This window comes from Cervus elaphus, chromosome 28 (assembly GCF_910594005.1).
Source record: "Cervus elaphus chromosome 28, mCerEla1.1, whole genome shotgun sequence".
Classification (NCBI taxonomy): Eukaryota; Metazoa; Chordata; class Mammalia; order Artiodactyla; family Cervidae; genus Cervus; species Cervus elaphus.
In genome coordinates, this window is record NC_057842.1 from 44,492,337 (window position 1) to 44,507,504 (window position 15,168).

At 40.1% G+C, this 15,168-nt stretch overlaps 1 protein-coding gene across 7 annotated transcripts in view; it reads left to right on the top strand.

The window, feature by feature from the left end:
- Nucleotides 1-1,943: 1,943 nt before the first annotated feature.
- Nucleotides 1,944-15,168, top strand: part of PDSS2 (decaprenyl diphosphate synthase subunit 2) — a 273,201-nt gene continuing 259,976 nt past the window's right edge. Inside the window, exon 1 of one of the 7 annotated variants that reach the window (XM_043889762.1) lies at nt 1,944-2,519. In XM_043889762.1, the coding sequence (XP_043745697.1) occupies nt 2,239-2,519 (281 nt within the window). In that variant the 5' untranslated portion in view covers nt 1,944-2,238. The remainder of the gene's footprint in view (nt 2,520-15,168) is intronic. The other 6 variants (XM_043889763.1, XM_043889765.1, XM_043889764.1 and 3 more) reach the window with 6 other exon arrangements.

The window sequence follows — 15,168 nt, forward strand, 5'->3', positions numbered from 1 at the left end:
AGAATTGGAGCTTCAGCTTCAGTATCAGTCCTTCCAATGAATATTCAGGGTTGATTTCCTTTAGGATTGACTGGCTGGTTGGATCTCCCTCCTGTCCAAGGGACTCTTAAGAGTCTTCTCCCGCATCACAGTTCAAAAGCATCAATTCTTCAGCATTCAGCCTTCTTTATAGTCTAGCTCTCCCATCCATTCATGACTACTGGAAAAAACCACAGCTTTGACTATATGGACCTTTGTCAGTGAAGTGATGTCTGCTTTTTAATATGCTCTCTAGGTTTGTCATAGCTTTTCAAACATCTTTTAATTTCATGGCTGCAGTCACCATCTGCAGTGATTTTGGAGCCCCAAAAAATTGAATCTGTCACTGTTTCCATTGTTTCCCCATCTATTTGCCATGAAGTGATAGGATTGGATGCCATGACCTTAGTTTCTTAATGTTGAGTTTTAAGCCAGATTTTTCACTCTCCTCTTTAACCCTCATCAAGAGGTTCTTTAGTTCCTCTTCACTTTCTGCCATTAGAATTGTATCATCTGCATATCTGAGGTTGATATTTCTCCTGGAAATCTTCTTTCCAGTTTGTGCTTTATCCAGCCTGGCATTTCACATAGTGTACTCGGCATATAAGTTAATTATGCAGAGCGACAATATATAGCCTCTACATACTCCTTTCCCAATTTTGAACTAGTGCGTTGTGCCATGTCTGGTTCTAACTGGAACTTCCTGATGTGCATATAGGTTTCTCAGAAGGCAAGTAAGGTGGTCTGATTTTCCTATCTCTTAAGAATTTTCCACAGTTTGTTGTGATCCACACAGTCAAAGGCTTTAGCGTAGTCAATGAAGCAGATGTTTTTCTGGAATTTCCTTGCTTTTTCTATGATCCGGTGGATGTTGGCAATTTGATCTCTGATTCCTCTGCCTTTTCTAAATCTAGGTTGTACATATGAAATTTCTCAGTTCATGTACTGCTGAAGGCTAGCTTGAAGGATTTTGAGCAAGGCCTTGCTAGCATGTGAAATGAGCGCAATTTTACAGTAGTTTGAATATTCTTTGGCATTGCCTTTCTTAGGGGTTGAAATCAAATCTGTTTCCAGTCCTGTGGCCACCGCTGAGTTTTCCAAGTTTGTTGACATATTGAGTGCAACACTTCAACAGAATCACCTTTTAGGATTTGAAATAGCTCAGCTGGAATTCCATCACCTCCGCTAGCTTTGTAATAATGTTTCCTATGAATGAAAGCTGTTTCCTATAATTAAAAAAAAAAAGGGGGGGGGGGACACAAAGGCTTTGTGCCCAGGAGTCCCATAGGGCTCTGCTCTGTATCAGATCCTCCATGGTGAGGGGGTACATCCTTCTAGAAGTGCCTGTCTGCACCCTTTCAGGAGGCACAGCTGGTTCTGCCTGAGCTGCACACAGGGGAACCCAAGGCTCAGTGAGGAGCCAGAAGCAAGAACCCAGGACAGACCCTGGGGAAATAAAAAACAAAAAACACCCTTTCTGCGAGGCCGTGCCACATTTCATAGGTTGGGCACAGATGATACGAGAATGCCGTCACGCCCGTTCACTATCACTGCCAGAATCTGACAGGATAGTTTCCCGGAGGAACTTCCATCCCTTTCTCCCGGAAGGGCTGGGGGCCAGCAAAAGACACTTAGCAGACACCGACCCTGGTTCAGAACACCTATTTATGCGTGCCTACTCCGTGGCGGGCTTTGGGAATCCTACGATGAATCGGACTCTGCCCAAACTCCAGGGGTTGGGACACCACTCGCCCATCTCTGTCACCCTCTGCCCTGACAGGCCAGGAAAACGTGTGAGGAGCTGAGGTTTGCACCCTAACCCGCCTTCCCGGGATCACCTCCAGAGCCCCGCCCCTTCGGGGCGTCCGGGCTGCGCCGCAAAGTAAGGAAAATTCTTGCCGCAGAACAGCCCGCCTCCGTCTTTACGGCAAGTCGTATTTCACTCCTCTAATATGGCGTTCCCCATTTAGGCAGCGGACGTGGTTTCTACCATAGATGGACGTGGGCAGTGCTGGGTTGAGAGTGTTGTGTGTCTAACCCAGACCGCGGGATCTGCAGTTAAAGTTCGTTTCTGGTCACGACTCCAAAAACCCACCCTCCTCTTGAGGGTCAAGAATCGCCGCTTTTTTCTAGTTCCCGCAAGTTCCTCATCTGTCCCTGGCTTGTTCCCCGCGCCACCTCCGGACACCCTCAAGTCCCTGAAACCCTCAGACTCGAACTATGAGCCTGCGGCAGCTGCTTTTGCGCTTGCCCCGTTATCTTGGGGCCTCGGGTCCCCTGCGTGGCCCCCTCGACACCATCTCCTCGGTGATCTCCTGGCGTGGTCAGTCCTCCAGGTCCCCGGCCCAGTGGAACCAAGTGGTGTCAGAGGCGGAGAAGATCGTGGGCTACCCCACGTCCTTCATGAGCCTCCGCTGCCTGCTGAGCGACGAGCTCAGCAACATCGCTGTGCAGGTGCGGAAGCTGGTGGGGACTCAGCACCCTCTGCTTACCACAGCCAGGTGAGCTACACCTTCGCCCTGACACACTCGAGCCGCTCTAGTCCTTTTTCCTGGCCGATACACTTTTCCTGTCTCTCTCGGACTGCCTGCCTGTTTATTTCTTTTTAATCCTTAGCTTCCTCAGCCTTCCTAGACATTCGGTGTTGTGTCTTAGTACACTCACCTTAACATATTTTTATTAATATTTGCGATGTAAGAATGAGAACACGTGCGATTTTCGCGTTTTTGCTTCTTAGCTGTTGAAGGTGAAGTTGCCGCGGTAATTTGTGGAAACATCCAGTAGGGATGTGGGTTTGAGTCACTTCCTAGAAATGGTCTTTTAAAAGTGGGATAGTTTTATTTTCGGTTCTGCATTATTCAAGGAAGTCACCTCTAGAAAGAATGGGTTAGGGGGAGATAGGCCAAAAGTTAGGCAGTCGTTTGTAACTTTTGTCTCAGGCTTGAAGTAGGAATTTATCCAGTCAGTATTCATTTTCCCTTGGGATTTTTATCACTTATCCTGGACTGCCTCAGTGAAACCTGCTTTTAGGACTTTAAGGACCACAACTTTTGGTTCCGTTTTTAAAAACCCCACCTTTATATTAATAAGTAATTGTGAACACATAGAAAAGTTGCAGGAATAAAAATAATAAATAGCATACTTTAATTATATTCACCTATTTTATACACATACACACACACACTATTCATTGTGTATGTAAACAAAATATATACACATGCACATGTTTTTCCTGAATTGTTTGTGGTACATTTCGTATGTCATTCCTTTACCCCTAAGTACTTCGTTGTGTATTGCCTAAGCATAGGAATATTCTTTACATAACTCCAGTACAATAAGCGACTTACTTGTCCCTTAGGGAACATTTGGCAGGGTGTGGAAATGTTACAACTGGGGCATGCTACTGGTGTTTAGTAGGTAAGAGGCCAGAGATGTTGTTAAATGCCCTGCAGTGCCCAGGGCAGCTCCCTACTGTGAAGAATTAGGTGCACTGAAATGTCAGTAGTACCATTGTGGAGAAATTTTGGACAAAATTATCATTTTTCTTAAATGTTTTCTTAAAGAAAAAGCACAAACTTTTGAAATAATTGGAGGCTCACATGCAGTTGGAAGAAATACTGTAGAGAGGTCCAGTGTATCCTGTGCAGTTTTGTCCCACGAGCAGGATGTTGACACTGATACGTTTCCATCACTACAAGGATCTCTCATATTGCTCTTTTATAGCTAACCTTACTTCCCTTGCCCATTCTCTTGCTTTAATTTTTTATGAGACATCTGCTATTTCTTTGTTACTATAAAAGTTACCAAATAGCAATACCAAATAGCAGTAGTAGAGAGATTTTATTTCTTGGGCATCATTCCCAGTTATCAGGAATGTGATTTTATGAGTAGGTTAAACTTGTTTTGAAGCTGAATGTTAGTTCTGCAGAGATTCTAGATGGTACACACTCAGAACACACAATGTGTATCTTTTAAAGCTTAATAGTGACAGGAATGAACTTACCACCCAGTTGAAGAAATATAACTTTTATCAATCCTGTTGAAGCTCTCTCTATTCACTGGTCTATCTCCCTGATCCCCACTGAATTTTGTGTTTATTTTTCCTTTTTAAAGTTTCATGAGTGTTTTCTTAAATAGTAATGTGTTTAATAATGCTCATTTTTTAAATTTACAAATGTTGTAGTTTATTACATGTAGTCCTTTGTGACTTGCTTTTTAAATTCGTCATTGTTTCTAAGATTTATCCCTGTTGTGTTAACTATACTTTGTTAGTTTTTCACTGATGTGTAAGATTCTATTGTGTAAATACCATAGTCTCCTTTCAATCAGCATTTGGGTTGTATGCAGTTCGTGGTGTTATGAAAACACATCACTGCTGTGAATATCCTGAATGTGTCTTCTGGTGTACTTGTCTTGAGAGAATAAAGGAGTGTGTACACGTTGTCAGCTTTAGGAGATAATAACAAATTGTTTTCCAAAGTGGTTATACCAGTTTGCATTCTTACTAGCAGTGTCTGAGTTCAAGTTACTCTGTGTTCTCACAACACATGAACCATGAAATGTCTTATTTTTTCCCTAATAGTGGGTTTCTTTGTATGTGATGGGAATATGGTAGTGTTAGCAGTGGAGGATGTGGTAGTACAGTGAGCCCTCCAGATCCGTGAGTTCACAACCACAGGTGGAAGCAATTGTAGGTTGAAAATATTCAGGGGGGATGTTTCAGAAAATCCCCCTGAAACAAAACTTGAGTTTGCTGTGCACCAGGAACTATTTTTATAGCACTAATATTGTATATACAACAATTTACATAGAATTGGCATTGTAAGTAATCTAGAGATGATTTAAAGTATAGGGGAGGATGTGCCTTGGATTATACACAGATACTGTGAGGGACTTGAGAATCCTTAGATTTTGATATCCATGGGGGTTCCTGAATCTGATCCCCTTGGACTACATATTACATTGTGCATATGCATATTGTAGTGTCTGTAATAAACATTGACATGAAAAGGGCAGAACTAGAAAAGCCTTAGTAATGTGCATATTCTGAGAATTGTTGTTCATCTACTTGCCAGAGTATCAATTGGGGTCTTAGAGAAGATTCCTTCTGAGACCACCAGAGACACTCTAGATGAAAGCTTGTAAGATTAATGGCTCTGAAACTTTCCTGATTGTAGCCTCCCCCGCCTTCCTGTCCCTGATCTAACACATTGAAAGAATTGGAGAAAGTTTCAGCAAAGCCATAGTAACATATGTGGATTACTTTATTTTGTAAGAAAAGAAGGAGTTAATCTATATGTAGTTTTGTTACATGTTTCAATTCTTTAAACAGTCTAAACTCACAGGCAGTCAGTGAACAGAAAACTTTTGGGGAGGCGATCATGTATACATTTATTTCAGCAAAGAAGCAAGCGTTTGATCCATAAGGTAGGCAGATTGTGGTTATTATAAATTATAGCTAAAAACATGGATTAAGTAGCTATATTGTTTCACATGCTGCACCTTACTGTGTTGAAATCTTGTTGGCAAAGCGTTGATAATTAAGACAGAGAGTGACTCAGTATGCTAGCCAAAGGACACAAAGACCCTATATGGTTAATGTAGTTAAGACCAGAGAAAATTGGGTTTGGTAAGTTCTTTTACTTAGTTTTGTTTTATATTTTGAGATTCCATTATTTACTTACACTGATAGTCTGATCCCTTGGGTCATTTTACTTTTTGAGTAGATAAACATGGTGTATTAGGGATGAATCATATCTGATAGCCCTAAGATTTAGATGTACAGTGACATTTTTTGGCAAACAAGAGGAGAGAAGAAGGAAATCACCATAATTCATTATTCACTCCCTTCTCTTTCTTTACCTAAGCTGTCTCATCAAGAAGAAGGGAAAGAGCCTAGAACTTACTTTTATAACAGTTTAATTGAGAAGTGAGATTAAATTTAAAATCTTGAGATTTGGTAAGATAATGATCATATTGCTAACAACAGTGTAGCAATTAATTTCTTCACTCTTATTCTTCTAGATGTTCTAGTATCTCTGTGTTGTAAGTTCCAATTAGATAAATAATTCTCAGTTCAATGTTTATTAAAGTTTATGGAGGAGTGTAAAGAACTCTATAACATGGACCATGTCCTTTGAGACTAGGCATCATGTTGGACACAAGTATATTTACAGATATCTAACAGAAGGAGATAAATGACTTGTGACTAGTGAGTAGTAGAGGTACATTAGCTATTGCATTTAGAGACACTAAAGTGACCTGGTGAAAGATAAAACACTGTATGATATTAATTATATATGGAATAAAAAATAATCTAGTGAATATAACAACAACAAAAACAGATTCACAGGTATAGAGAACAAACTAGTGGTTACTGGTAGGGAGAGGGAAGTGGAGAGAGGCCAGAAAGGAGTAGGAGATTAAGAGGTATAAACTACAGGGTATAAATTAAATAAGCTACAAGAATATATTGTATAACACCAGGAATATACCTAGTATTTTTATAATACTTATGAATGGAGTATGACCTTTAAAGATTGATTCACTTTGTTGTACACCTGAAATATATACCATTGTACATTAACTGTTCCTCAATAACAAACATAAAAAATAAAATGGCCTAAAATAGTAGAGAATCTTTTGTGAAGAAATAGGGGTGTGATGAGAATAGATGGATGAAAACTACATGTGGATTCTTTTTAGGATGGTGGTAATATATTACAGTTTTTTCCTTCTTGATTCTTTTCATTTTCCTTCTCTAGGCATAGTGAGTGAGTGAGTGAAAGTCGCTCATTCATGTCCAACTCTGCGACTCCACAGACTATACAATCCATGGAATTCTTCAGGGAAGACCTTAAAAGCAAGAATAAGCAGTGTGATAAAGTGAACACTATTAATGGAGCTATAATAGCTAAAGCAGTGTTGAAAAAAATAAAAAGAAAATGGAAGGAGTCATTCTACCTAATGTTAAGTCTAATATATATATAACTTCATTGATTAAGACACTGTGGTATTGGTAGAAGAATAGATAGATCATTGAAATAGAATAGGGAACTCAGAAATAGATCGACACAAATATACCCAAGTTGATTTTGACAAAGGTGCAAGAGCAGTTCGATGGAGGGAGAATAGTCTTTTCAGTAAATGGTGCTGGAACAATTTGGACATTATATAGGCGAGAAAATAAACCTTGACCTAAACTTCACACCATATTAAAAAAAAAAAAAAAGATCTGTGTTAAATGGAATGAAACATGAAATGTAAATAAAACATTTACATTTTAAATAAAATGTAAACAAAATAATATCAAATAAAACTTAAGAAGAAAACATCGGAGAGGATTTTTGGAACGTGGACTTGGTAAACAGTTTTTAGACGTGAAACAAAAAATGCAGTTCATTAAAGGAAAAAAGATCAATAATTGGACTTCATCAAAATTGAAAGCTTTGTTCTGGGAAAAGACCTTGTTAATAGGTTGAAAAGATTAGCCACAGGGAGAAAACATTTGTAAATCACTTATCTGAAGAAGGACTTGCATCCAGAATATATAAAGATTGCTCTGAACTCAATGGTAAGAAAACAAACCATTAGAAAATGGGCACAGAGCCAATAAAGACAGAAAATAAGTATATGAAAAGTTGTTAAACAGTATTAGCAATTAGAAAAATGTGTGTTAAAACTATGATGAGATACCACTGCATACCTATTAGAATGACTAAAATAAAAAATACAGTATGAAATCTTGGTGAAGATGCAGAGAAACTAGATTTATCGTACACTGCTGATTGTTGTTGTTGTTTAGTCATTCAGTTCAGTCACTAAGTTGTGTCCAACTCTTTTCAACCTCTTTGTAGCACACCAGGCCTCCCAGTCCATCACCAACTCCAGGAGCTTGCTCAAACTCATGTCCATTGAGTTGGTGATGCCATCCAACCATCTCTTATTTCCTTCTGTTCCTGCCTTCAGTCTTTGCTACCATCAGGGTCTTTTCCAATGAGTCAGTTCTTTGCGTCAGGTGGCCAAACTATTGGCATTTCAGCTTCAACATCAGTCTTTCCATGAATATTCAGGATTGATTTCCTTTAGGATGGACTGGTTGGATCTCCTTGCTGTCCACAGGACTCTCAAGAGTTTTCTCCAACACCACAGTTCAAAAGCCTCAATTCTTCGGTGCTCATCTTTCTTTATAGTCCAACTCTCACATCCATACATGACTACTGGAAAAACCATAGCTTTGATGAGACGGACCTTTGTTGACAAAGTAATGTCTCTGCTTTTTAATATGCTATCTAGGTTGGTCATAACTTTTCTTCCAAGGAGCAAGCATCTTTTAATTTCATGGCGACAGTCACCATGTGCAATGATTTTGAAACCCAAAAAAATAAAGTCTGTCACTGTTTCCACTGTTTCCCCATCTATTTGCCATGAAGTGATGGGACCAGATGCCATGATCTTAGTTTTCTGACTGTTGAGTTTTAACTTTTTCACTCTCCTCTTTCACTTTCATCAAGAGGCTCTTTAGTTCTTCTTCACTTTCTGCCATAAGTGTGGTGTCATCTGTATATCTGAGGTTATTGATATTTCTCCTGGCAATCTTGATTCCAGCTTGTGCTTCATCCAGCCCAGCATTTCGCATGATGTACTCTGCATACAAGTTAAATAAGCAGGGTGACAGTATATAGCCTTGACGTACTCCTTTTCCTATTTGGAACCAGTCTGTTGTTCATGTCCAGTTCTAACTGTTGCTTCTTAACCTGCATACAGATTTCTCAGGCAACAGATCAGATGGTCTGGAATTCCCATCTCTAGAAGAATTTTGTACAGTTAGTTGTGATCCATGCAAGTCAAAGGCTTTGGCGTGGTCAATAAAGCAGAAGTAGATGTTTTTCTGGAACTTTCATGCTTTTTTGATGATCCAACGGATGTTGGCAATTTGATCTCTGGTTCCTCTGCCTTTCTTAAATCCAGCTTGAACATCTGGAAGTTCTCAGTTCACATCCTGATGAAGCCTGACTTGGAGAATTTTGAGCATTACTTTGCTAACGTGTGACATGAGTACAATTGTGCAATAGTTTGAACATTGTTTGGCATTGCCTTTCTTTGGGATTGGAATGAAAACTGAACTTTTCCAGTCCTGTGGCCAGTGCTGAGTTTTCCAAATTTGCTGGCATATTGAGTGCAGCACTTTAACAGCATCATCTTTTAGGACTTGAGATAGCTCAGCTGAAATAGTTGAAATAGAAACTTGAAATAGTTTAGTCACTTAGTCATGTCCAAGTCTTTGCGACCCCATGGACTGCAGCATGCCAGGCTTCCCTGTCCTTCACCATCTCCTGGAGTTTGCTCAAACTCGTGTCCACTGAGTCAGTGATGCCATCCAACTATCTCATCCTCTGTCACCCTCTTCTCCTCCTGTCTTCAGTCTTTCACAGCATCAGAGTGAAAAGTGAAAGTGAAAGTCACTCAGATGTGTCTGACTCTTTGTGACCCATGGTCTATACAGTCCATGGAATTCTGTAGGCCAGAATACTGGAGTGGATCGAACCCAGGTCTCCAGCATTGCAGGTGGATTCTTTACAAGCTGAGCCATAAGGGAAGTCTAAGAATACTGGAGTGGGTAGCCTGTCCCTTCTCCAGCAGATCTTCCTGACCCAGGAAATGAACCAGGATCTCCGGCATTGCAGACGGATTCTTTACCAACTGAGCTATCAGGGAAGCCCTTCCCAGCATCAGGGTCTTTTCCAGTGTCAGTTTTTCACATCAGGTGGCCAAAGTATTGGAGCTTCAGCTTTAGCATTGGTCCTTCCAGTGAATATTCAGGGTTGATTTCCTTTAGGATGGACTGGATTGATCTCCTTGCAGTCCAAGGGACTCTCAAGAGTCTTCTCCAGCACCACAGTTTGAACATTGCTGGTGGGAATGTAAAAATGTTACAGCCACTCTGGAATACCTGACCTGCCTCTTGAGAAACCTGTATGCAGGTCAGGAAGCAACAATTAGAACTGGACATGGAACAACAGACTGGTTCCAAATAGGAAAAGGAGTACGTCTAGGCTGTATATTGTCACCCTGCTTATTTAATTTATATGCAGAGTACATCATGAGAAACCCTGGGCTGGAAGAAGCACAAGCTGGAATCAAGATTGCCAGGAGAAATATCAATAACCTCAGATATGCAGATGACACCACCCTTATGGCAGAAAGTGAAGAAGAACTAAAGAGCCTCTTGATGAAAGTGAAAGAGGAAAAAAAAAAAAAAAAGAAAGTGAAAGAGGAGAGTGAAAAAGTTAAAACTCAATAGAAAACTAAGATCATGGCATCTGGTCCCATCACTTCATGGCAAATAGATGGGGAAACAGTGAAAACAGTTACTGACTTTTTTTGGGCTCGAAAATCACTACAGATGGTGACTGTAGCCATGAAATTAAAAGGCGCTTACTCCTTGGAAGGAAAGTTATGAACAACCTAGACAGCATATATGAAAAGCAGAGACATTACTTTGCCAACAAAGGTCTGTCTAGTCAAGACTATGGTTTTTCCAGTAGTCATGTATGGATATGAGAGTTGGATTATAAAGAAAGCTGAGCACTGAAGAATTGATGCTCTTGAACTGTGGTGTTGGAGAAGACTCTTGAGAGTCCCTTGGACTGCAAGGAAATCCAACCAGTTCGTTCTAAAGGAGAGCAGTCCTGGGTGTTCTTTGGAAGGACTGATGTTGAAGCTGAAACTCCAATACTTTGGCCACCTGATGCGGAGAGCTGACTCATTTGAAAAGACCCTGATGCTGGGAGGGATTGGGGGCAGGAGGAGAAGGGGACGACAGAGAATGAGATGGTTGGATGGCATCACCAACTCAATGGACATAATTTTGGGTAAACTCCGGGAGTTGGTGATGGACAGGGAGGCCTGGCGTGCTGCGGTTCATGGGGTCGCAAAGAGTCAGAGTCGGACACGACTGAGTGACGGGCTGAACTGACTCTGGAATACAGTGTGGCCATTTTTTATTAAATTACACATACGCTTAACATACAACCCAGCAATCCCACTTGAGCATTTATTTCAGAGAAATAACTCGTATCAAAATCTATACAGGAATGCTCATAGCAGCCCTATTTGTGACAGCTAAGAACTGGATACAAACCATGCCTCACTGAACGGTGAATGGCTGAACAAACTGTGGTGCATCCATACAATGGAATACTTGTTTAGTTGCTAAGTTGTTTCCAACTCTTTGTGACCTGATGGACTGTAGCCCTCCAGACTTCTCTGTTCATGGGATTTCCCAGGCAAAAATACTGGATTAGGTTGTCATTTCCTTCTCCAGAGAATCTTCCTGACCCAGAGATGGAACCCGAGTCTCCTGCATTGCAGGCAGATTTTTTTAACCACTGAGCCACCTGGGAAGCCCTGGAAATCTATATGGTGTTGTTCAGTTGTTAGGTCTTTGCGACCAGGTCTTTAGTCCAGCTCTTTGCGACCCCATGATCTGCAGCACAGTGGTCTCCTCTGTCCTTTACTATCTCCCGGAGTTTGCTCAAATTCAGTGTCCATTGAGTTGATGATGCTATCTAACCAATTTATCCTTTGCCACCCTCTTCTCCTTTTGCCTTCAGTCTTTTCCATCATCAGGGTCTTTTCCAGTGAACAGGCTCTTTTCATCAGGTGGTAGAAGTATTGGAGCTTCAGCTTCAGCACCCGTCTTTCCAATGAATTTTCAGGGTTGATTTCCTTTAGGATAGCTGGTTTGATCTCCTTTCAAGGGGCTCCAAGAGACTGTTAGCACCAGAATTCCAAAGTGTCAGTTCTTCAAACTATATATACCTGCACACAAATGAATGCAGGTTTTTGAAAAGTGCCGAAAATGGAATAAGGCCTGTAGTTTTGTTAACAGTAATATACTCATGTTATTTTTTTAAAATTTTATTTATTTATTTTTGGCTGCACTGGGTCTTTGTTGCTGCTGTAGGTTTTTTCTGGTTGTGCTGTGTAGAGTCTGCTCTCTGGTTGCAGTGAGCACGCAGGCTTCTCATTGCAGTGGCTTCTCCTGTTGTGGAGCACATGCTGTAAGGTGTGCAGGCTTCAGCAGTTTGGTGCATGGGCTCAGTAGCTGTGACTCACAGGCTTAGTAGAATCGTTCTGTACCATGGATGGAACCCATGTTCCCTACGTTGGCAGGCAGATTCTTCACCATTGGACTACCAGAAAAGTCCCAGTGTTAATTTTTAGTTTTGGTATTATCCTACAGTTATGTATTGAAGGAAGCTGGGTGAAAGATACATAAGGACTTTATATTCACAAGTTCTGCATATATGTGGATTTAGCCAACCATGGGCCAAGAATATTTGGGGGAAAAAATTTCAGAAATTTCCAGAAAACAAAACTTGAATTTGCTGAGCCAGGCAACTTTTCATATAACATACATTGTATCTGTTACTATTTGCATAATATTTACATGGTATTAGGAATTTAAGTAATCTAGAGATGATTTAATGTATACTAGAGGATGTGCATAGGTTATATGTAAATACTACACCATTTTATTTAAGAGAGCTGAGCAACACAAATTTTGGGGTCCTGTAACCAATCCCTCTCTGGATCTCTGGATACCTAGTGAAGACTGCACTATTTTTACGTCTTTCTGTGAGTCTATAATTATTTTGAAAAGCTAAAAAAAAAAAAAAATCACTTCTAACAGAGAGAATGAATGGATGGATGGATGGATGGATGAACAAATGAACAAACAGTAAGTAACGTGCAGGACCAGAATCTTATATGTGTGTTTTAGTTTCATCTCTGTCAGTAGGTGTCAACAGTGTGACCTTAAGTAAGTTATTCCATCTCTGGGCTTTAATTTCCTAAGCAATGAAATAAGTTTGACTAAATGATTTCCAAAGGTGTTGCCAGTTCTGCATAGTAGAAATTAGTATTGTAACTGAGCACGGTGGCTAAGGGAGCTGTCGTCACTTCTCAGACAGGTAATGATGAGCAGATTGAATGCAGTATGTAATACAAATTTATCATCCTTTCCCCACTGTTTAAAAATCCTGAAAGGTCAGGGGAAAAAATGTTTTCTTAGACTCATAAATCTGACCTGATGTGAGATCATTCATAGTCTTTCTTTATCCAACTTAATGTGAATATTCTTGCATTTTGCTACAGAAATATAAACTTGTTTGATTCCAGGGTGCTTCCACAGATTATTCTGGAGTTCTAGGTGAATTGCACCTTTCTAAACTCAGAAAAATGTTGAATTTTGAAAGACATTCAGTTTCAGGGACTTTGGATGAGGGATTGTGGACCTGTCCAAGCCAGACATTGGTATGCAGGGTGGAGGAGAAGTCCACGTATGTGTGTGGATGAGTCATGTGGGAGAGGCTGGAGGTCATGATGGTGTATCAGTTTCCATCTACTCCCAGTACTACCTGCATCCCATAGCCATTGCCATCTTGCTGTTGTTGTTGCTTAGTTGCCCAGTCACATCCAACTCTTTTGCGACCCCATGGATTGGGATTATCTGGGCTAGAATACGGGAGTGGGTTGTCATTTCTTTTCTCCATGGGATCTTCCCAACCCAGGGATCAAACCCACATCTCTTGCATGGCAGGCGGATTCTTTACTGCTGAACCACCAGGGAATTAAATGTAATTATCCATTTGTGCAAAATATACATTTTTATGTATTTATTTAAAATTTTTAAATATTTATTTAATTTTTGGCTGTGTTGGGTCTTCATTGCTCACAGGTTTTTCTCTAGCTGTGGTGAGCAGGGGCTATTCTGTAGTTGCAGTGCATGGACTTCTCATTGCAGTGGCTTCTCTTGTTGCAGAGCATGGACTCTAGGGCACGTGGGCTCAGGAGTTGTGGCTCCTGGGCTCTGGGGCACAGGCTCAGTAGTTGTGGCACAAGAGGTTAGTTGCTCCAAGGCATGAGGGATCTTCCCTGATCAGGGATCAAACCCATGTTTCCTGCATTGGCAGTTGGATTCTTTACCGCTGAGCCATTGGGGAAGCCCTTTATTTTTATTTTTAATCATTTAAATTTCTGTAAATCGTATTATTTTTGAGTACTTCTAGCTTTTATGAATTCACTGCATATGCTATCTATTGTCAAGAACTTAAAACTTTTATTTTTTTCTTAAAGCTTTTAATAAACATGGAGGACACTTAATTGTTTGAAAGGTAATGAATAATACTTTTTTTCATGTAGGATTGGTTAAATTTTTGTTGTTTAACATAGATGATTACATTGTGCAGTATGGCTTTGTTTTCATTGATTACTCTTGACAGATTTGACTATTAGGATAAAATTTTTGTTTAAATATTTTGTATTTTTACTGTTGCCTTGAGAAAACTGTGATCTCTATTTCAGGTTTAGATAGATGGGATCAATTTGGTATGCATCTCTTAGAGGGTGTTGATACCTTGGTAGAGACTTTTTGTTCCTGAGTTTACTGCAGTTTCTTACTACCTAAAAAACCTTATTAGTCTTTTCTGCATGGTAAAATTCTTCAGAGCTCTTTGAATTTATTATTGGATATTTAATTTTAGTCTCTTCCATGTTTATGAAAGACCCTTTCTAGACTCAGTTCTGTAATTACTGTACTGAAAGCCTACCTTACTTATGAAGGACTTTTTCTTGGATGACTTGGAGAAAATTATAAATTTTAATTCATTCCGCAAATATTTGAGGTGCTCTCGGCATGGATATACAAACAAGAATAAGACATAGTTGCTGCCCTTCAGGAATTCATGAGAGGCAGTATAGTGAGCTCTGAAATCAGACTATCCTGACTCTGTCCCTACCAAGGTATGGGATCTCAGGAGATTTACATAACCTCTCTATGCCTTAGTTTCCTTGTTTGTAAAATGAGTATAAAAATACCTATTAATATGTCTTAGGGTTTTATGAAGAGTAAATGGGCAAATATAGAAGAGTACCTGGAACATAAAAAGTAGTCACATTTTAGCAGTTATCCTTGTTATTAGAAAGTGTTTTTAGTTGGGAGGCATGCAAATAGAGGATATTGAGATAAATTCTGTAGTATGTATGAACAATATGCAGAGGGGAAAAAAATCTCTCTCTAGAGAAAACTGAAGACTTCCAAAGTTGAGATAACATATGAGTTGGGACATGTTGGATGAGAAGGAA